The sequence below is a fragment of the Orycteropus afer genome, unplaced genomic scaffold, assembly GCF_000298275.1.
Source record: "Orycteropus afer afer isolate SDZICR_OR568_19922 unplaced genomic scaffold, OryAfe1.0 scaffold00042, whole genome shotgun sequence".
NCBI classification, from domain to species: Eukaryota; Metazoa; Chordata; class Mammalia; order Tubulidentata; family Orycteropodidae; genus Orycteropus; species Orycteropus afer.
This window is the reverse complement of record NW_006921629.1, coordinates 7,795,839-7,820,226: the sequence shown is the minus strand read 5'-3', so window position 1 is coordinate 7,820,226 and position 24,388 is coordinate 7,795,839. Positions and strand designations below refer to the sequence as shown.

The window sequence follows — 24,388 nt, the reverse complement described above, 5'->3', positions numbered from 1 at the left end:
GTAGGATTGCCCAACCTTCCTTCCGAGGAGTGGCTGGTGGGTTTGAACCGCCAGCCGTCTGGTTAGCAGGCAAGTGTCTTAGCCACTATGCTCTTACATATATTTTTTGATATGTTTCTATCTTTAACAATTCAATATTCTAAAGCTATTCAAGAGTACTCAAACTTTAGAGTACATCAGAATTACCTGGGGGCTTTTTACAGCAGTGATTGCTGGGCCCTGCCCAAAGAGTGTGATTTTGTAGGTGGGAGGAGGGGATGGAGAGGCAAGAATTTGCTTATTTAACAAGTTCCCAAGTGATGCTGATGCAGCCAGTCCAGGAGTCACATCTTTAGAACAGCTGCTCTACAATAACAGTCACTTGCACACACTAGGTTCCCAATTGATATTTGTTGAGAAAAATTGTGTGTTTTAGTACAGCTTCAGTTGAGGTCTATCCTCTCTCACTGTGTATTTTTCTCACTGATAAACTCTTGGAGTTTGGATTGTACCTATAAATTTTAAAATAGTTTTAACCGGGAGAGACTTGAAAGAGCATTAAAGGAAGCAGTTAGGAAGGCAGAGCTGGCAATTAAGTCTTTTCTTTCCCTAGTAAAATATGCAGCTTCAGCTGCTTTGCATTTAGAAAATATAAATTCAGAAAATGTAACTGACGCCTCCAAATTAATTCAGAGTTCAGATGACAAGCCATTTTACAGTTGTTTTGAATTGTTACAAACACATAGTCATTATGTTTCAGATTATTGAGTGAGTCATCTTCAAGAAAATCAGTGAATACATTGTATGACTTTGGGCAGATTAGCACTTTTATAAGTGAAAGGACCATTTGTTAGACTCAAAGCAAAGCCTTTTGTTATGAGTTAAATTTGGAATGCTAAAACTCTGATCTTGGGGCTTGTGCATAAGGTTAAAAGTTTGATAGTCAACTGAAAGTCCTGCCTTTATTTTTTCTAAGATCCAACTACAAGTAGAGGCAACAAACCCCTCATTTTGCTTTAGTATTGAAGAGAGAATGAAACCAATCTTTTCCTTCAGGGAAGCTCTTCGTTCCAAATACCTGTAGGTCTCAAACATTAACTTTAGCACCCAGGAAAACTGTAGCTGTTAAAGTGATGAAAATGGTTTTCAGAGACCCACCTAATAAAAAATAGGCTGGGAAATTAAGAATTAAGTTCAACTGATATTCTTAGCTTGAGCTGAGGTGCTGCTAAGGTACAAGGAAGTCTTTCTGAGTACTTTGCAAAGTTTTTTTTTTTTTTTTTTAATTTTTTTGTTGTTGTTTTGTGAGGTTTTTTTAATATGTTGATTTTTTTTTTCCAAAATGAAAATACGTTTATTTTTTCTAAAGATATTACTTATTTTTTTTACTCAAATAGTACAGAAAGATGTAAAAGAATTTTTTTATAAAAAGCATATAAAAGATATAAACCAAACCAAACTCACTGCTGTTGAGTCGGATTGAACTCATAGTGACCCCTCCTTGGGTTTCCGAGGCGGTATCACTACGGAAGTAGATTGCCCAACCTTCCTTCCAAATAAAAGATACAAAGAAAGTAAAAATTATTCTGTATTCTGCACACTGAAAAAGCTATTCTTAGCAATTTGGGTAATATCCTTCCAGTCTTATTTTGTGTTTGTGTATAGGAGAGAGAGAAAAAAAGAGAGACAGCCAAATTATAAAATTGAGATAAAAAATATAAATGCTGTTTTATAATTTATCATGGTTATCTTCCCATGTCAGTAGATAAATCATTCTTTTAATGGCTACATAGAATATAGTTCATAGATTATTTTGTTATTTAAGAATTTCATAGAGATAGATTTCTAAAAATCCAGATACTGACTGCCTCAAGTTCTAATCTATTTCTTTTGATGACGTTGTAGCTCATTAGTGTCACATATGAAGTCTATTTTAATTCTAGTTATTGACTTTGCTTTATTCTTTTGTCTTGAATTTAGTATTTACATACTTTTGAAACCTTTCCCTCTGATGGTTTGGGTGAGCTGCGTGTCTAGACAGTGGAACTTTATATAACGTGGCTTCCCTGAGGGTAAACATTGCATGCAGTGGCATGATGTAAGATCTTGGTGAAGAGAAATTAAAGGCAGAGCTGCAGTGTAAGCTTAAGAAGGAGTGTTTCCTGATACTGGATGATGCTGAAGAGAGAGGCTGTTACGCTAAGTGGTGTTTTGAACAGTTTGTAATGTAGTTAAGCATTTAAATTAGTTACAAGGGAAGGTTTAATATTCTTTGATAGATGAGCTTTGAACAGATTGAGTTCTTATGTATTAGGAATATGGATTCACTTCAGTCCTGGGATTACTGGATCCAGTTCAGTTGAAATTTGTAATAGAAATTCTACATTTAGATAGTAAGTAGACTTTCTTGGAATAATTCTCTCAGGTGTTAATTCTGCCAGGTTTTAAAATCCAAAATGTTGTTTGTTTGGACAGTTAGAGTGGACTTCAGTAGTGCCATTTTCAATGAGAACTTTAGTTTGTTAATCAAATGCATCTAAATCATTGTGTTATTTCAGTCATCTATTCCATGCAAGTTCGAGTCTGGCAAAACATTGAAATTGCTACCAATTCTAGTATTAGGTTATTAAGTACAAACTGCCATTTCAAATTAGCTTGATGAATTAAATTAGGTTATTAGATTTTGTTAATCTTCTTAACAGAGGAATATGAAATAAACCTCAAAACAGGATGGGTATTGGGTTTTTCTTTATGTGCTTACTCTTAAAATTTTGTTTAGTTTCTTAACCTAGAATCTTGAAGCTTAAAAGGAACTTTAAACCCTCAGGTTTGTCCCCTGGCATTGAAGATATTTTTTTAAAGATTTCTTCTCATCTTTCTAATTAAGATGTAGATGCTGAGTAAATATCACGGTTCCCAATCCCTTGATTAAAGCTCCATTTGCCTTTAGCAGAATTTAGTAATGACCTTATATACTATCTAGAGGCCCATGATCAAGTCCCAAGAACTCTACATGCAGTTCTTCTGTCGAAGAAGCTTAAACTTACTACATATCTGCTATGTACCAGTCACTGTGCAAGTGCTAGGGATTCAAAGGTAAAGAGGAGACGTGGTTCCTGCCCTCATGGAATGTACATCTAGTTCTACTCTCTTTTTTAGTAAGAGTTTTCTTCTGTTACTGGAAAAAAGAAAAGCAGACTTTTTGAAGCCAGGAAAATGTGCCCTGAAGGCAACTTCCTCTCCATAAAGTAACCAATGCATTATCTCAGAAGAGAAGGAGATTCCAAATACCTTTAGCTGGCTCAAGACATTTGTCAGAAATTTGGTTTCTATTTAGAATTCTTTCACTACTGCTCTTCATAAAGTCTCCTTCCACTTCCACAGTGGCTAAGCAACGAAAAACACAGCTCAACTAACCCATTTAGCAAATCAGAGGTGAGCCCTCCCTTGGCTGTTTGTCTCTATTCTGATTGTTTTTTTGTTGTTGTTATGTGCCATTGAGTCAGACCCGACTCATAGCGACCCCTCCTTGGGTTTCCGAGGCAGTATCACTACGGAAGTAGATTGCTCCATCTTCCTTCTGAGGAGTGGCTGGTGGGTTTGAACCACCAGCCTTCTGGTTAGCAGTCAAGTGCCTTAGCCACTATGCTACCAGAGCTCCCCTCTATTCTGATACTCTTAGGAAAATGTAGAGAAATACAACAGCCAAACTGACTACATTAAAGCTTGTTTTCTTGTAAGAGTTGATACAGCAGGAATGTAATGAATGCCAACCATCCTGATGCCAAGTATACAAAATTCAGAGCTGTACTTCTGACTTTATGTTCCATGAAGTAGTAATAATAATTCAAACGAAATTCACATATTAGAAGCTAAGGAACTAACATTTAAATGCACTAAGGCTTATTTTTAATCACCATCCACTTCTCAAAGAATTGGCCAGTGAAAACCTTATGAATAGTAGTGAAAACTATCTGATGTAGTACTGGAATTTTTGAATAGCCCTGATAAAGTGCCAGAAGATGAGCCCCTCAGGTCAGAAGGCACTCAAAAATATAACTGGGAAAGAGCTGCCTCATCACAATAGAGCCTACCTTAATGATATGAGTAAAGTAGAGCTTTCAGGGGACCTCCATTTGCTGAAATGGCATGACTCAGTATGAGAAGAAACAGCTGCAAACTTCCATTGATAATCAGAACATGAAATGTATGAAGTATGAATCTAGGACAATTGGAAGTTGTCAAAAATGAGATGGAACACATAAAGATTTCTATCCTAGGCATTAGTAAGCTGAAATGGACCGGTTTTGGCCATTTTGAATCAGATAATCATATGCTCTACTATACCAGGAGTGACAGATTGAAGAAGGATGGCATGGCATTCATCATCACAAAGAATATTTCAAGATCTCTCCTGAAGTACAATGCTGTCAGTGATAGAAAAATATCCATACGCCTACAGGGAAAGCCAGTTTATACTACTACTATTCAAATTTATGCACCAACCACCAAAGCCAAAGATGAAGAAATTGAAGATTTTTACCAACTTCTACAATCTGAAATTGACCGAACATGCAATCAAAGATGTGCTGATTCTCACTGGTGACTGGAATGCCAAAGTTGGAATCAAAGAAGAATCACCGGTAGATGGAAAATTTGGCCTTGGAGATAGAAAGAATGCTGGGGATCGCATGATAGAATTTTGCAAGACCAATGACTTACTCATTGCAAATACCTTTTTTCAACAACACAAACAGCAGCTATACACGTGAACTTCGCCAAACAGAGTACACAGGAATCAGATTGAGTGCATCTGTGGCAAGAGGTGATGGAGAAGCTCAATATCTTCAGCCAAAACAAGGCCAGGAGCTGATTGTGGAACCAGACCATCAACTGCTCATTTGCAAGTTCAAGTTGAAGTTGAAGACAATTGAATCAACTCCACAAGAGCTGGAATATGACCTTGATTATATCCGTCCTGAATTTAAAGACCACATAAAGAATAGATTTGATGCATTGAACACCAGTGACCGAAAAGCAGAGAAATTGTGGGATGACATCAAGAACATCATCCATGAAGAAGGCAAAAGGTCATTAGAAAGACAGGAAAGGAAGAAAAGACTAAAATGGATGTCAGAAGAGACTTAAACATGCCCTCGAATGGAGAGTAGCTGAAGCAAATAGAAGAAATGACAAGATAAATGAGCTAAACAGAAGATGTCAGAGAGCAGCTCGAGTAGACAAAGCCAATTACTATAATGAAATGTGCAAAGACCTGGAGTCTGAAAACCAAAAGGGAAGAACACGCTCAGCATTTCTCAAACTGAAAGAACTGAAGAAAAAATTTAAGCCTCGAGTTGCAATATCTAAAGATTCTATGGGCAATATATTGTATGACTCAGGAAACATAAAGAAGATGGAAGGAATACACATAGTCACTGTACCAAAAAGAATTGGTTGATACTCATCCATTTCAGGAGGTGGCATATGATCAAGAACCAATGGTATTGAAGGAAGAAGTTGAAGCTGCACTGAGGGAAGTGATGAAAAGGCACCAGGAATTGATGGGATACCCATTGAGATGTTTCAACAAACAGATGCCGCGCTGGAGGCACTCACTCAGCTATGCCAAGAGATTTGAAAGACAGCTACCTGGCCAACTGACTGGGAGAAATCCATATTTGTGCCCATTCCAGAAAAAGGTGATCCCACTGAATGTGGAAATTATAGAACAGTATCATTAATGTTGCATGCAAGTAAAATCTTACTGAAGAGATTTCAAAAACAGTTGCAGCAGTATATTGACAGAGGACTTCCAGAAATGCAAGCTGGATTCAGAAGAAGACGTGGAATATCATTGCTGATGTCAGATGGATCTTAGCTGAAAGCAAGAATATCAGGAAGATGTCTACCTGTGTTTTACTGACTATGCGAAAGCGTTCAACTGTGTGGATCATAATGTATTATGGATAACATTGCAAAGAATGGGAATTTTCACAACACTTAATTGTTTTCATGAGGAACCTGTACATAGACCAAGAGGCAGTCATTAGAACAGAGCAAGGGGATACTGCATGGTGTAAAATCTGGAAGGGTATGCGCCAGGATTGTATCATTTCCCCATACTTATTCAATCTATATGCTGAGCAAATAATCCAAGAAACTGGACTATATGAAGAAGAACGTGGCATCAGAATTGCAGGAAGACTCATTAACAATCTGTGATATGCAGTTGATACAACCTTGCCCGCTGAAAGTGAGGATGCTTGAAACATTTACTGATGAAGATTGAAGACTATGGTCTGCAGTACGGATTACACCTCAATATAAAGAAAACAAAAATCCTCACACTGGGACCGATAAGCAGTATTGTGATAAATGAGAAAAGATTGAGATTGTCAAAGACTTCATATTACTTGGTTCTGTGGTCAACACCAATGCAAGCAGCAGGCAAGATATCAGACATTGTATGTTGTTGTTGTTGTGTGCCGTCGAGTCAGCCTTGACTCATTGCGACCCCTCCTTGGGTTTCCGAGGCAGTATCACTACGGAAGTAGGATTGCCCAACCTTCCTTCCGAGGAGGGGCTGGTGGGTTTGAACCACCAGCCTTCTGGTTAGCAGTCAAGTGCCTTAGCCACTACACTACCAGACATTGTATAGCATTGGGCAAATCTGCCGCAAAGGACCTCTTTCAAGTGCTGAAGAGCAAAGATGTTTCCTTGAAGACTAAGGTGCACTTGACAAGCCATGGTATTTTCAGTCACCTCATATGCATGTGAGAGCTGGACAATGAAGAGGGAAGACTGTACAAGAGGTTTCTATGAGTCGGAGATGACTCAACGGCACCTAACCAACTAACTAACTAAGGTTTAGGCCCCATGGGCTGGGACCAAAGAATGAGCTATGGATAGTAGTGAGTGCACATGAGGTCCAGATGGCACTGACACTCTGACTCTAGAAACCCTCCTAGCGCATTAATCAGAAAACTTGGTGTAGGTAAGCTAGAATTTCTTATAAACAAGATCTCAGATATTAATACATACTGAAGCTTAGGCTTGCCTTGGTGAGCTCTGAGCTGTCAGTTTCCAGAATATGTTTATTGTTGCTGCTGCTGTTTATTGTTGTTGTTAGGTGCCATTGAGTTGTCTCTGACTCATAATGACCCTATGTACAATGGAATGAAACACTGCCCGATCCTGTGCCAGCCTCACAATCCTTGCTATACCTAAGCCCATCTTTGCAGCCACTGTATCAATCCATCTTGTTGAGGGCCTTCCCCTTTTTAGTTGACCTTCCACTTTACCAAGCATGATATCCTTCTCCAGAGAATGATCCCTTCTGACGTGACCAAAGTAGGTGAGATGAAGTCTGGCCATACGCACTTCTGAGGAGCATTCTGACCTTAATTCTTCCAAGATGGATTTGTTTGTTCTTCTGGCAGTCCATGATACTTTAAGTATTCTTCTCCAGCACCACAATTCAAAGTTATCAATTCATCTTCGGTCTTCCCTCTTCATTGTACAGCTCTGACATGGATTTGAGGCGATTGAAAATACCATGGCTTGTGTCAAGCTTCTTCATATAGTCCGGTTTCTTGGATTATTTGCTCAGCATACGGATTAAATAAATATGACATTCGTCACGTGTACTATTCAGTGGCACTAGTTACATTTATTATGTTGTTCAAGCATTACCATTATCCATTCCCAAATTTCTCATCACTCTTAATAAAAGCTCTGTGTCCTGTAAGAAATGAGTCCCCCTTTTCTTCTCCCTCCCACCTGCCCCTGGTAACCACTAATAAACTTGGTCTCTATATACTTGCCTATCCTAGATATTTCATGTAAGTAGACTCAGAAAATATTTAGCCATCAAGATTTTGCCAGGACACCCCTCGCCCCCCTCCTTTTTATTATTATTATTTATGTATTTTTTAGGGTGTATTTTAAGCCAATTACTTTTTTTTTAAATTGTGATTTGAGTGGAAGTTTACAAAGCAAATTCACTTTCCATACAGCAGTTCACGTACACGTTGTCTGATGACATTGACAATTTACCAATGCAACACCTCCCCTCCCACTTCCTCCCAATAGTTACCTCTTCACTGTGTCTCTCCCTCCATGCATTCCTGCCCCCTGAACTGTCTCCCTGTGCATAAACAGCCTTCTTTCTCCCATGATTGTTCTCTCCAAGGGATGTATCTACCTCAGGTACATGTTCAATTCTTATGCCTGTCTTCTGTTTGTATTATTATTTTTTTAATCTAATTTGGAGCATCTTAGAGTAAAACTCAGACACTATATCATTTTACACCAAATACTTAAGAAAAGCATACCCACAATGCCATTATCACAGTTAACAATTATTCCTTAATATCTAACACCTTGTCCATATTTAAATTTTCTACAGGCTCTTTTAGATAGTGTAAATAAAAACTTTTCGGGGGAAAAACTAATCTTCTGAAAAGCATGCTTAATTATCATTGAAACTAAAGAAAATCTAGTATAACTACAAAGATGCAATAGCACACAATCAACACTTCTCTTAGTTAATGCTAATAGATTGCTTCATGTTATAACTGTTTGTTGGAATAGCATCTGTAAATTCAGTACTCATTTTGCTCACGCTCCCTGCTTGGGTCTTTATAGTGTATGTGCTTATAATTGTTATTATAATATATTACATTAATAGCAAACATTTACGCTGTGCCAAGTACTATTTATTAACATGCATTATTTCTTACAGCATTCTGATGGGATAGGTATTACAATGTCTCCCTCCAATTAATTTAGTGACTTACTTTTGGTTATATAGCTAATATGTGAGATGGGGTTTTAATTTAGGTCTTCTAAGTGCTGGCTATGCTGCCGCCTTCGTATACTTAAAAGACTGATCTAAAAAGAATTGAATGATATAAAATTGGCCTTTTAAATTTCTTATTTTTTTTCCTGAATTTCTCTGTTGTCTCTTAACCTCCAGGCTGTAAGACTGGAAAGTACTTACCAGAATCGAACACGCTATATGGTGGTAGTGTCAACTAATGGTAGGCAAGACACTGAAGAAAGCATTGTCCTAGGGATGGATTTCTCTTCTAATGACAGGTAGAGTACCACAAAATAACCTGTTCCAGTTACCTTTTGAATTATCACAAAAACAACTTTTGTAGTTCTTTTCTTCAAGTTCAGTGTGGAAAACCATTGTAGTTCCCATAAAGTCAACTTGTATTTTAGACGCACAGTCTTGAGAGACAAGCACGTGTAGCTTACGTCTTTTGTTGTGTGTCCCTAATTTACCACTATTATTTACCTTCCTCTTATCTCTAAGTAGCAGTGACATAAAGTAAATGTTTGAGTTACATTATATTAAACTTACATTTCCAGGGAAAAAGCTGCTCTTTCCTGGCAGTCCACTTACTTTATTTTAATCAGGAATGATTCATTGTGATTCTAGGCCATACTCCATTTGTGATAGTGCACCAGGGTCTGGATTCAAGGAGATCCCACTTTAACTCCAGTCTCTTGTGTTAAGCCTTGCTTTTACCACATTTTGTACCTACTTTTTCCTTTTTCTGAGTAAAAACACACTGACTTTAATTTAAACTGAAAATGTTCTGTTGTTTCTTATATATCATTGTCAGTTTAACACGAAAAAGGAGAAAACTTGCAGGGGAACTGGAATGATTTCTTGATGTAGACTCTTTTATAATTAAGCATTTTTGGTTTTAGCTGCACTTCACTAAAGATATCACACAGAACTTGGCCTCCTTGTGTCTTTAAGTTTTGTGGCTTTCCTTTTCCCTCTTTTTCTGGAGAATCTTTGGGAAGGCTATGGAATGTGGCTGCTAAGCAGATCTTTACGCTCTAGATAATAAGCTTCAGGAAATCCTGCCAGATGTCTCAAAGCATTGACTTCCTGGTTCAGAACCAGGATGGAACTGTGCAGTAGCTAGGGCTGTGACTCAGGCCTCAGGGGAATTTAGCCACAAAGAGAGGAGGAGACTGGAAGTGATTCTAACTGTGCTAGTGGAGGGGAAAAAAAAAATTACATTGTAACTAGAAAGTTTTCCAAAGTCCTTTTTACTTGAGCTTGTACATGACAGTCAACCTGAAAATGACTTGTGGGTTCACAAGGGCAGAATTGTTACTTACTTGTATGTCGCTTACAGCCCTTAACTGTAAACCCTGAAATTACATCGGCTGTAAACCACATTTAGGAAGCTCCTGAACGGTTTTAACCTCTTGTGTTGTCGCCTAGGCAACAGACGATTCAGTAAGCATTTATTCTGTCAGAGCTCCCACTTTGATTACATTTATGTAAGGATTTCAAGATCTCTGATTAGAGTTTATAATCTGTCTAGATCCGTGCAACTACATGTGTCTATTTAAATAAAATATGATTAAATAAAATTTAAAATCCAGTTCCTTGTTATTAGTCACATTTCAAGTACTCAATAGCTGTATGTCCTCCCACCCCCAAGTTGAATTGATTCTGAGTCGTAGTGACCCTATAAGACTGAGAACTGCCCTGTAAATCCAAGGCTGTAAATCTTTTCAGAAGCAGACTGCCTCATCTTTCTTCTATGGAGCAGTGGGTTCAAACCTATAACCTTTCAATTAGCAGCCAAGTACTTTAACCACTGCACCACCAGGGCTCCTTGTATGTGGCTAGTGGCTACTATATTGGACAGTACATGTATAGAAATTTCCATCATGACCAAAACTGCAGCTGTACACTGCTGCTTCAGATCATATTACTTTAGTTTGATTCTACCCCTCCTTGGAAATGTGGTAAGATAGGAACTGGGACTACGTAGGAACTTTACTTTAGTCTTTCTCTAGAGACAGAAGGCCATACCTACAGATTCTCCTGACCCAGAGTGTGTCAGTCAGATGTCTATTCTTACCTCTTTGAATTTGTCCTAAACTTTTCTAGAAATCCTAAAGAATGCTGATTTATATGGGTGCCCAATAATTTTTCCTCCATGAGCCTCTTCTATCTTATGTAATAACCCTATCCAAATCATATCTGCCAGGTGCCACTAGGGAAAAGTCTAGTTTATGGGAGTCAGAAGGTGACATGAAAAGCTAGAAACTAGTTTTCATTCTGTAAACTTGATATTTTGAAATTTCTACACACCCTCTGCTTGAGTGAGCTTCTTGCACAGTAAGAAAAAGCTGCCACATCAGAATACTGGTGCTCAGGGAATCTAGTGTTACTTCAGTCTCTATTGCTTTTGAAGAATTTGTAACATTTTGTATCTGAGAATACAAAAAGTTAATGTTTCAAAACAGTGTTAAACAAGAGTGAATCCTAGATTGTTTATAATATATTCTTCCCAAAAATAGTTCTTGAGATATGTTATAGCCAATCCATTTAGCCTATTTACACGTTCCTTGAGAATTATGTTACATGTTAAGTAATAAATTGTTTAATATACGGTGTAACATTGGTTTTCAAAATGCATTGGATAGTTGTCCAGTTATAAAATAATACAGCTTTATGGTCTTGTTTTGCTTTATTTTCTCTTCATACTCCCAGAACCTTGAACATAGTAAACCAAAACTCAACTGCCATCGAGTTGCTTCCAACTCATAGCAACCCCTCCTTGGGTTTCAGAGGTGGTGTCTTTACAGAAGTAGACTGCCCTGTCTTCCTTCCAAGGAGTGGCCTAGTGGGTTTGAACTACCAGCCTTCTGGTTAGCAGTCAAAATGCCTTAGGCACTATGCCACCAGAGCTCCTTTGAACATAGTAGGCGTTCAATAGGTACTTGTTGAATGGGATGAATATCTATGAAGACAAGTAGTTATAATTTAATAGAAAAAATCTCAGGAGACTCAAGGTAAATGAGATAAAAATACCAGGTATACCTAGTATAGGTCTCTTCTTCCTGATATATGAAAAAGGTACTTCTTAATGTAGAAAATGCATTCTGACTTTAATTTAAACTGAAAATGTTCTGTTGTTTCTTATATATCATTGTCAGTTTGCCCAAAGTTTAACAAGCATCTGGTCACAAACTCAAAAATCACACTGTTTTGTAGCTTCCGTTTCATCTTCCTTAGTAACTTCGTTCCTAGATTTGTCACTGGGCTATCAGCCCTTCATATTTATACCCCACATTATACTTGTTGCTAGGAACCCTGCTAAACACTCACTAAAAAAAAAAAACTACTCTAAAAATAACCCCACTCCACCTTGGGAAGCCATTTTCAAGGCGTGTTTTTCATACCCTACCTTATTTAAATCAACAAAAATAGTGGGGTGCTGTTCTACTCATTCCTAGACTCTGGCATGATAACTGTGTCTCTGGTGCTCAGGCCCAGGCTTCCAATATAGATAAGCTGTTCCAATCTTGAGTTGTATCTCCTGTGCCCTGGAATCACTAGTGGGTGTTGAGTAACACAGGCCAGCGAATGCAGTGAAAGGCGTTAGACACAACCCAGCTAGAGACTGGCCTTCCTTAACCCTGAGGCGACTCCAACAATTAAAGCTTGGTATTCCTCACATTGTTTCTAAAACAATTGCATAATGCTTTCTTCCCTTTCCAACCCCCCCACCCCCAAATCACTTTCAGATGTGTTAAAACCCCACCGTAGATTCATATTCACCATTTGTTTTCCATGACCATAAATCACGTATATTGTTTCACTTTAAATGTTTTAGATCTTTGTACTTACTCTATGAGGGCAGGTTTTTACTATCTGCATTTTTAAATGCAGAGTTAAAGCTGAAAGAGGCTAAAGAACTTGTCAAAAGGAATTGAAGTACTGGCATGAAATCCAGATTTTTTTGGCTTAATAACCACTCAATAAATGGTTTGTTGTGGTTGTTATGTGCCATTGAATCAGACTCGACTCCCAGCGACCCCTCCTTGGGTTTCCGAGGCAGTATCACTATGGAAGTAGACTGCCCCATCTTCCTTCCGAGGAGTGGCTGGTGGGTTTGAACCTCCAGCCTTTATTGTTATGTCCTAAGCAGTATTTGAGGGGTCCCTGAGCAGGGAAAACAGTTAACACATTTGGCTGCTAACTGAAAGGACGGAGATTTGAATCCACCCAGAGGCTCCTTGGAAGAAAGGCTTGGTGATCCACTTACAAAAATTCAGCCGTGGAATTCTCTCCAGAACATTGTTATACCCTGACTCAGATGGGGTTGCCATGAGTTGGAGTTGACAGCAACTGGTTTTGCTTGTTGGTATGTTTGAGTTTTTGACTGATAAGCACTATTCTACACAGTTTTTGTTTTATCTGTTTAATTTTCAAAACAGCGTAATGAAGAATTTATTTTCATCCCTGTTTTACAGATGAGGAAACAAAGGCACAACAAAACAGTTAAATAACTTGCCTAAGATTATACAACTGATGCCAGAACCAAGGTTCCAGAACCCGTCCAACTCCAGAGCCCGTGCTTTAGCTATACTGTGTTCCCACATCTTCTGTGTCCCATATTCTTTACACTATATCATGTTGTTTCTCTCTGTATTTTGGCAGGGAGAAAGTGTAGGGGCCTTTAGAAGACTGGCCAGTGAGGGAAAATGATAGTTTATTGCAGCTTTAAAGAGAGAAAGTCGTAGAGGTCTGGGGTAGTTTACAGTTGTCCAGAGAAGTGATATGCTAGAGAGCTCACTATCAGGAGGCCCTGGCTTCCTGTTCCAACCTGTTCCATTAACTTGAAGCCAGTTTCTATCCTAGGCAAGTATGTAACTTAAATAGAATTTTAATATAACATACTAGAGTTACCTTTGATGTTGTTGACATTCCTATTAACTCTGCATTTCAACAGTGCTACTTCAGTATGTAGCCACCAAGCATTGCTTTATTTAAATTGTGTTGTATCTAACTTGATCACAACCTGTAATAATTGCTGCTTACATTTCTTAATTCCCTTTCCCTTCAGACTACTGAGAGTGTTGTAGTGTTCAATAAATCTATGTAAACCTCAGAACTGGAACTGAGCAAATCACATATTCATTGGTCTTTAGTAACCAGCAATTGTTCTTAATATTAGAAACATCATTGGAGTTCAGTTGAGTGCAGTGACTCTGGGCTGGTATCTGCCAAAAGCTATTCAGCCGTAATCACCTAGACAGTGGCCATTTACACAAGCTAGCCAATAGAGAGAACTCAGTCAATAAGCGTTTTGTTGTTGTTGTTAAATATGCAAGAAACTGATTAACCACCTCTTTAAAATAACTCCTGAGCACATACATGTGATTAATAGTAATATGACAGAAATGAGTCCATTCTATAACATTCTTGCCAAAATTTAGGGCTTAGGGGTTTTGTCTTTTGTGTTGAAACAAAGGGCTGTTTCCCAGAATAACAGGAAGGAACTTATGGACTGTTTCTTGTCTTACAGCAGCACTTGTACCATGGGCTTAGTCCTGCCTCTCTGGAGTGACACCCTAATTCACTTGGATGGTGACGGGTAAGAGCTTTTCTCTTTTTATTCTCCTACTTTCTGCCAAGGGGTAGGGTTCCGTCTTAGTGCACATTCATTCAGGTGTATGTGAGGCCCATTATGCCCAAATGAACTGTCTTGTTAGCAGCTCAGTGAGTCCTTTTTTTTTTTTTTTAATGCATTTTATTGAAATATAATTTATGTACAGTGAAATACACAAAACTAAAGTGACATGGATCAATGCTTTTTTTTTTTTTTTTTTTTTTTGGCAGTGTTCCCTCCCCTCCCCTCCCACCCCTAGCAACCAACAAAGAAAGTTTCTCTCCATATATAAACAAACCTTTCCTTGACCCCCCACAACAACAAACTAATGATATATTTGTCCTTCTGTGATTGACTTATTTCGCTCAGCATTATGTCCTCCAAGTTCATCCATATTATGCAGTGTTTTGCAGACTCTACATTATTCTTTAGTGCTGCATAGCATTCCAGTATGTGTATGTACCATAGTTTGGTCACCCACTCTTCCATTGATGAGCACGTAGGTTGTTTGCATCTTTTTGCTATTGTAAATAGTGCTGCGATGAACATGGATGTGCATATGTCTGTTCCTGTCCTGGCTCTCACCTCTCTAGGATATATACCTCATAATGGGATTGCTGGGTCAAATGATATCTCCAATTCCAGCTTTCTAATGAATCACCATATTGCTTTCCACAGTGGTTGTTGTATCACTTCACAGTCCCACCAGCAGTGTATGAGAGTCCCAATCTCTCCACATCTCTGTCAGCATTTGTTATTTTCTGTCTTACTGAACCTAGCCATCAGTGCTGGGGTGATACGGTATCTTGTTGTTTTGATTTGCATCTCTCTGATGGCCAGTGATTATGAGCATCTCTTCATGTATTAGTTGGCCACCTGAATATCCTCCTTGGTGAAGTGTCTATTCATGTCTTCTGCCCATTTTTCAATTGGATTTTTAATTCCTTTGCTGTTGGGGCGTTGGAGTTTTCTATAAATCTTAGAGATAAGTCCCTTGCCAGATATGTAATTATTGACAAGTATGAATTTTTTGCTGCCATTTTTGTTATATGCTTTTTTGTGGTGTTGATTTTTTGTTCCATATAATTTCTATGCTGAGCTCATTTTGTTTATGAATCACGTTATCATTTCCTTCGTTGCTATTGTTTTAGTATTTGCTAAATATTTGTGCTGGTCCTCTTTTTGATTTTGATGTGAAGGTTTATCATTTTTCTTTGCGGTTATTCTGTGATTTATAGTTTTCTTCCCAAGTTTAGAACAGACCGTTCTATCTTGTAGTTGTCTTGACTCCCCTACCATTTAGACGTTCTGTAACAACACAGTTTTTTCCCTCTTTTTGGTTTATAGTTGTCCTCATTTGTCAGTTGATATCTCTGGTTCCCTGTTTACAATCTTACAGGCTTACTTACTTTGGATACTTCCATACCTGGGTTGGTTTCTGGGTTATGTCATCATGTGTGTTAATGGTCAGTTGTTGTTTGCTGTTGTTGCTTCTCTGTCCAAAGGACTCCCTTTAGCATCTCTTATAAGGTTGGTCTGGTTTTAACAAATTCCCTTAATTTTTGCTTATCTGGAAACGTCCTAATTTCAACATCATATTTGAGGGACAGTTTTGCTGGCTACATAATTCTTGGTTGAAAATTTTTCTCTTTCAGGGTTTTAGATATACCATCCCATTGTCTTCTCACCTGCATGGTTTCTGCCGAGAAATCTGAACTTAGTCTTACTGGTTGCCCCTTGTAGGTAACTTTCCATTTTTCCCATGCTGCTTTCAGGATTCTTTCTTTGTCTTTGGTTTTGGTGAGTTTGATAAGGATATGTCTTGGTGATTTTCTTTTGGGGTCTATCCTTTTTGGGGTTCATTGGGTTTCTTGAATGGATATCTAGTCTCATCTTTCATCATAGCAGGAAAATTCTCTTCCAGCAAATCTTTGACCATTTTTTCTGTGGTTTTATTTGTCTCTTCCTGTTCTGGAATTCCAATTACATGTAGGTTATTCCTTTTGATGGTATCCCACATAAACCTTAGGCTTTCTTCATTTTATTTTGATCTTTTTTTCTGATTTATTACTTTCTAAAGAAATATTGAGGCATTTGCCTTCAGTCTCACTAATTCTGCATTCCATTGATTCAGTTCTACTCCTTTGCCTGTTCAATGTCTTATCTATTTCTGAAATTTTAGTATTAATCTTCTGGATTTCTATGTGTAAATTTTGTATAATTTCTAATTTTTCATTTATTTTGTCATTTTGTTCTTGTTTTGTCTTTAAAAAATTATTATATGGTTTTCTCTAATTTTGTCAGTGTTTTCCTATCTCAATGCCTTGAAGATACCTAAATTCAATTCTTTCAGATTCCTTATCAGGGAGTTCAATTGCTACATCTTCCTTAGGAATGTGTTTTGGGTCTGTATCCTGGTTCCTTGTTTCTCCTGCTTTATCTTGCTTCTTTGTGTGCACTGTGATGCTCTGTTGTCTCTGAGGCATTGTGATGTTTTTGTGTTTATATTTAACTGGTGATTGTATATTGGAGTGACTTGCCCACGATTTTTGTTTTCCTTGTTTCCTTTGTATGTTATCTACATAAGCAGGGTACTGGGTTGTGCTCCTCTATTTGCTAGTTGACACCACTTATACACTCACCACCCGTCTCCTTTCCCGTTGTCAGTCTCTCGTATGTCCCTGCCATCCTTGGCAAACAGAGCCTATTCTTGGGTCCCTGGAATCAGAATGAGAATGCTGTCACTTTAAAATCCAAAATGGCTGCACCCTCTGGGCAGCAGAAAGTCCACAGCTCAGGTTGTCTCCCTCCTTGCTGTTTCTCTTCCTAGTCATAGGTCACCAGTGCAGTCATCTCTGCAGCCCTTGGCGACCAGGACTGACCTCTAGGCCAATTCTCAGGTCCCACCATCACTTGGAAATATTCAGACTGTTGATCTTAGTCTACTGCTTTGACCATCTCCATACTCATTGTTTTCGTTCAGGTTTTTCACTAGTTGGTGCCTAATCCACTTCTGTATATGTCCTTTCAATGCACAGGGCTCCAGGATTATCTTCTGTATCTCTGTCAATTGCTTTCTCTTTTCTTTGTTGAAGAGGGTCTGTGTCGCTTGTCTACCTATTCCTTCATCTTGCTGAAGTCTCAATGAGTTGTTTTAAATTCTTCTCTTTTTAAATGGAGTAAAAATACAACTTGCCAGGGCCTCTCAACTTATGTTCTTCTAGGCTGACTATGCTAAGAATCCAAGCAAGGAAGAACTAGCTTGTTGACTCCCTCTTGAATTTGAGCACGTGGGACTGTTGCAATGCTCTTGCAGAGGATGATATGTTCTGTTTCAAACAACCTCTTGCTGCCTCTACCAGCTATCTACAGTATGACCCCTTTTCTGTGCCAGTTCCTTCCACTGATACTCCCACTCCCACTTGCTGATGTTTTTAGAATGAGTCCTGAGACCAAGATGTACTCCAGTTTATAAAGCTAGGGTTAGGTTTGCTAAAAACCCACAAGACTTGTAAATAGAAATATACAGCAAAACAATTTGTCCCATAACTATCATTGAGAAACTGTGTAACTCCATAACCCCAGTGTGAGAGAGTCCAGTCATTGTGCTTGGTGGGTAAAATCAGACAGTTTGTCAAAGCTGTTCAGTCAAGTCCTGTATTCTGGCTAACTTCTCCATGAGGTGCTTGATGATCCCCTTTACTGAGCCAGCTATTGCTAGTCTGGGAGATTACCTTGAAAAGTCTCAACTGAAAAAACTCATTGTCGTTTGTGAATTTTGTCTTTTCAGTGGGTTCAGCGTATCAACAGATAACAGAGTTCATATATTCAAACCTGTATCTGTGCAGGCAATGTGGTAAGATCACTTTTAGTATCTCTATGAAAATGTTTTAGTATGTGATTAGAGCCGTATTTTGTAGGTCTTAGTATTTGAAACAACTATGAAAATGCTGTATAATTTGTGTTAGGATTTTGTGTGATTTGTTTTTATGGTCATTATAGTTAAAGATAACATAGAAGTACAGTTTTCAAACTGTCACTGTGGGAGGCCTTGAGCATTGATAAGCACCTGAAATTCAGAGGTATTCTTAGACTCTGGAAGAGACCTAGTAGATCGGATTGCCAGTGGGAACTGAGTTTTATAGACACACACTGACCAAGTTAGTAATAGACCCAGGTCTAGGACATCGCATTGCCTGCATATTAGCTTTCAGTTTCTTAAGGCAATAAGAGCTAGCATTGACAGAGGATTTTATATATATGTCTATTATATAGACAGTCAGGTTTCTATTTAAACTGCTAGTGTCTGTTTACATAATGCAGATAAAGCCCAGAGAAAAAATTGTAGTTGTTAATAGTAGTCAGCTAGCATGCTGACATTTTGGGTTGTATACTGTGTGCCTGGCATTGTGATTTACGTAGATTACATTTAATCATCACACCAACCCACCAAATATTAGCCTCTTGGTACAGATGAGAAAACTGAGATTTTAGAGAGATTATATAACTGACCTGAGTGTATCTTTTATATATATGGACAGAATAGACTCTTTATTATATTGTTTCAAATTATCTGTAAAAATAATTAAATGTAACCAGGCAATGATATGACTGTAAGATTCAGAGTTCATCCCCCACTCAAGGAATTTAATTTCTGTTCCTAATTCAGCTGCATATTGTGTAGTAGAAGTCCCTATGAGGAGTGGAATGGAGAGGAGACAAACCAAACAAGAAATAAAGGAGCCTGAAAAAGACTCCAGGATGATAATCTACCCCTGAATAACAGAACTGATAGGATTGAGGTGGGTGGGGTCCTAAAACAGAGTCATGAACAATTAAAAGACTCTTATTTCCTGTAGTAAATGAGGTAGGACATAGAGTTTCAGGTCATGTGTTTAGACCAGAATATTTAGATTTAGGGCATATTTCAGAGGTAAATTTCTCATGGAAAACTCATGACCTCCTTTGACTAAGGCTCAGTTAAAGGCAACTAACCTATCTATTCCCAGGTAACAAGTAAAACCAAACAGCAATAAGTCCCATAAATGACAGTGTTTTCAGTTACATTTTTGAAAGGAGTTCAAAGCAATCTTAATCCTAAAGGACGGTAAAGATTCAATAACCTTAGGTCAAACATTGATGTTCTAAAGTAGACTGACTGACTAGACCTAGCTCTGTTAGCTTGTTGCAGAATAAACTTTTTTTGACCTGGGGAGTTGTGAATTGAAAGTGGTAGAAAAATTATAGATGATGTATGGATCAAAGTAGCATTCAGGCCAGGTGTTTCCTTCACAGGAAGGTAGTTACAGCAGCTCCCACTCCTGTGTGCAGCTGAAGTATCTGAAGTGGCCAGGCCTTGAGTGAATTTAAAGCAGTTGCACCAGATGCTTTTGACATTTGTTTTGAGACATTGGATGAAGAGAGCACGTATTGTGTATCCTGTACATTTCACTAAACTGGCCCTTATCTTGAATGTGTAGAATGAAACTGGTTTGCTGAAAATCTCTGAGAATTTGGCTTTACTTGGGAGTAATAACAACAACAAAACTTCCCTCAAGTCAATTCCCACTCATGGTGACCCTTTAGGACAGAGTAGAACTGCCCCCAGAGGTTTTCCAAGGCTGTAAATCTTTACGGAAGCAGGATTCCTCATCTTTCTCCCACAGAGCAGCTAATGGATTCAAACTACTGACCTTTTGGTTACTGGTTGAATGTTTAACCACTACACCACCAACGCTCCTCCACTTTGAGTAATAGAAAGCATTTAAAAAAAAAAAAAATGTCTGCCACTTGGTTTTTAAGGAAAAAGTGTTTTTCTAATGAAACTAGTCTGGCAAGTTATTTTCTTATCAAATTGGTAAAACTAGTTTTTTTTGTTTGTTTGTTTTTTGATTTACATTACATGGGATTGACAAAGACTCAATGAACAGACACTGTCATATACTACTGGTGGAAGAATTAACTGGAGCAATTTCTCTGGAGAGAGATTTGCCAGTATACCTTATAATTTTGCATACCCTTTGACCTAATAATTCTGATTCTAAGAATTCATCCTAAGATGAATCATGGGTGTGGGCAAAGATTTTAGCTATAAGAACATTTGTCAGTGTCCAGGTAATAGCAAAAAAAAAAAAAGGAGGGGGGAATAAATGTTCAGAAAACAGGAATCAGTTAAATTATGAAGTGTCCATGTTACTGAATATTATGCAACCATTAAAAAAATACATAGTTGACGAATATTTGTCGACATGGAAAGATGTTGATGACAGTGTAAAGTAAAAGAGCAAGTTCATAAATGTACAGAATATGCTAGTATGTTTGTTTATTATAGATCTATGCAGAGAAGAAAAACTGGGAAAAGATCTATGATGAAATCTTAACAGGGATTGTTTCTGGGTGCTAGGATTCCAGACTGTTTCTGCCTGTTTTATGTAAGGGCCCTAAATTTTCTACAGTAAAGCACGGCTCACTTTTATGAGAGAAAAAAAAGGCTTTTTTAAGAAAAAGATGTAAATGGATTGGCCACAGAATTCTCTTAGGTTTTTTTCCTTTAAGAGAGAAACATCAGTTTATAGTATCATTTCTCAACAAATTCTGTGAGCTGCAGCTATGAACTAGGCATTGTTTTAGGTGTTTGAGATGGATCAGTAAAAATCTACACAGGTCCCTACTACTCTTGTGTAACTTCCCCGCATTCTAACTTAAGGTTTTCCCAGTATATAACCAAAGGGGTACTTTTTAGTTGTGTTTACTCTTTTTCGGTTCCTGGAGCTTTGGTAGCGTAGTGCTTAAGGCACTTGACTGCTGACCAGAATGCTGGCAGTTTAAAACCACCAGCCACTCCTGTGAGTCAGGTCTGACTCGATGGCACATAACAACAAGAGTTGCAAGGTTTAATTAGTCTCAGAATAACCAGAGCTGTTCCTGGAAAGTAGCTCAAGTGTATGGATGAGTGGTTTAAAAACACTAGGAGACTAAGGCAACAAGAATGATAAATGTCATTAGATCAGCATTTCCTGGACATTAAAGGACATCTCCTCAAGGCTTGGAGACATCTATGCAATCACTGTCAAGGAGCTCAGGTGCCGGGCGTAGTGCCTAAGGCATCTGACTGCTAACCAGAGGGCTGGTTAAGTAGAAGCAGAATTCTGAAGAATGGCTGGTGAAACTATTCCTCAGAAGGAAAACTGGGCAATCTACTTCTATGGGGATACCACTTCGGAAACCCAAAGAGGGGTCACTATGAGTCAGAACTGTCTGAACAGCAGTGAGTTTGGTTTTTGTTGGTGGAGCATCTAAGAATGTTAGAGAATGTATGATGTAATATGATTCTGTGCCAAAGGAAACTTATCTTTGTAGAGTAAATTGTTGAGATCTTTAGTTCTCTAATGATACCGCATAGATAACAGCATAATTCCAGCCCAGTGGATCATGAGCTCCACGGGCATCTGGAGCTATTTTTCATTAGTGAGTTGTCCTTTCTTCTCCTCCCCACCAAGGATGCATCACATTTTTCACCAAGAAATGTGTCTATTGCTATGGATAAATAATATAATAATCAGAATCAGAAAATCTTATATTCCAAGGAGTACATACATCCTCCCGAGACCACATTCTGCAGGATTTAAAAATTGGAGGAGTTTGGGGTACATATGAATCATTGACCTTTTGGTTCTCTGCTGTCCTGCGGTGTTCATTTTCTAGCATGTCTTTCAGGTCTGCACTACAGAGTTTACACAAGGCTTGTGAAGTGGCCAGAATGCATAACTACTACCCAGGCAGCCTGTTTCTAACATGGGTGAGTTATTATGAGAGCCATATCAACTCAGATCAGTCCTCGGTCAACGAATGGAATGCTATGCAGGATGTGCAGTCCCACCGGCCAGACTCTCCAGCACTCTTCACAGACATGTAAGTCAGTTTGCTGAGGATAGTGGAAGTCCTCTGTATTGTGCCTTAAGGATGGTTGTAGGCAGCATGTTTCTCCATAATCTCTCCTGTTGGGGAAATTATCTTACCCAGTCATGTTAGTCATTGTGTACCTCACACATCCACCACACATAAAGAACGCTACTCAAAAAATCTAATGTTTTTCCATTGCCTACAAAGAAAGTTCTGAGGAGTTGCATTCCTGGACACAATGGAATGTCCATAGTTGAGAACTGCAGTACCATAAAATCCCATTAATTCAGATTCCACTAATTTGAAATTTGAGTACAGTCACACATCGCATGTCTTTTCAGGCAGTGTCTGACTACATACACATCCATGGCCCCAAAAAGTTATAATAAAGTTAAGAAATCTCAGTTGACGAATAGGACATAGTGGATGTAACCAGGCATGACATAGCAAACACAGCAACTTCTCACATGCAGTACTTATATCTCATGTCTCTTGTATACACATATGAACCTATGATATATGAACCTAAAATACGTATATCTTCATATGACCTATAATACATATATCTTGATAATCATAATAAACATCTATGTTACTGGCTTGTATATGTACTGTATTGTACTCTCTATCATCATTTTTATGTAAACTTTCTCTACTTAAAAATAAACAGTTTGACACGTACCAGCATACGCTTTGACTCATAGGCAGCGGCATCTAAATTCACGTATCATACATCTCTGGAGTGTTGTAGCATTATCGCTCAGTTTAATTTTCTTTAGAAAATACTACTGTGAAGTGTATATTGGCTCCCAAATGCTGCGAAACCAGTGCTAATGATAGCAGCAGCAAGCAGCAAAGGAGAAGTATTGGTCTGGAAATAAAACAAAGGTTATTATTAAACAACATCGAGGTAGAAAATCAGTGAATGCTATTGCTTACAATTTACGCGTGTTCGCACAATGTCCGAATCACATAACATCCTGTTTCACAGAACGTATCATGGCTGTTAAGTTATGCATGGCTGTATAAAGGAGTTGGGGTAAAGTTTACCCTTTTATTATCTATGAAAGATACATTCAGTAAGTAAATTAATGACGTAAGCTTTCAGAGGGATGTTTCTAATATTTTGGAATACTAGATGTTTACACTCTATTTAAAAGAATACTTACATTGTTGAGGTAATTTTCAGCTGATTTCTTTTTTTTTTTTTTTTAATGTTTTTAGTATTTACAATTTATGTGTCTTATTCAGCTCAGCCATTGCTTTGTTAAGTCCTTGTCAGTAAGATTTTATTAAATCTCCCTGATAAACCGTTAGTTGGATAAAGGTAGAGCTGATGTTTGTTTCCTTTTTAAGTCTATGTGTTGAAGCTTATGTGACTATTTTAGAAATTTTTTCACACTTAGTTCCTGCTTTGGAAATTAACCAGGATGTTTATTTTGCTCTGAATTGATATTTCTGCACTCCCAAGATACTTAAGATGCTTTACAGCTGGAAAAGAAGAGTAACTATTTACTATCAGACCTTACAAACAGGATTCGCCTTCAGATTCCTAAAGTCATGCCAGAACAGTTCATGTTTTGTTTTAAAAAAGGAGGAGGGGCTTAATTAGATAATAGTTCAATGAATGCTTTTTGCTAGAAAAGTTAAAATTCTAAAAACTGTGTGAAAGGAACAGTCATAAAAACAGTGGAAACAATTAGGGTGTTATTGGTACAAGGATCTCTTTTAAGTGGCAAGAGATCACAGTGTACTACAAAGATAAAGATTAGTCCAGCTTACAGAAATCTTGGAAAATGTTACTGATTTCATGCTTTCCAACTGGTTGATGGATTTGAGAGAAATGATTATCTCATCTAGCTCAAAATGGATATTCTGAAGCCACTTATGTGAGTGCCATAAACGGACACCAACTGACACCAACTGTAAAAACGGCAAGGAGGCCACATGTTCTGACCTCCTCTAATCTCACAAGAGGAAGACAGCAGTAACCCAAGGCCTATTTCTGCAAGGTCAAACATGCTGCCTCCCTCCAGCCCTTTCACCAACCGTTCCTCCCAAAG

The 24,388-nt window shown here is 38.1% G+C and overlaps 1 protein-coding gene across 1 annotated transcript in view; it reads left to right on the top strand.

The window, feature by feature from the left end:
- The window catches only part of SSH2 (slingshot protein phosphatase 2), a 114,685-nt gene that overhangs the window by 50,037 nt on the left and 40,260 nt on the right, over positions 1-24,388 (top strand). Inside the window, exons 4-7 of the mRNA XM_042780500.1 lie at positions 8,960-9,081; positions 14,340-14,408; positions 18,214-18,279; positions 22,140-22,334. Coding sequence (XP_042636434.1) covers positions 8,960-9,081; positions 14,340-14,408; positions 18,214-18,279; positions 22,140-22,334 — 452 coding nt within the window. The remainder of the gene's footprint in view (positions 1-8,959; positions 9,082-14,339; positions 14,409-18,213; positions 18,280-22,139; positions 22,335-24,388) is intronic.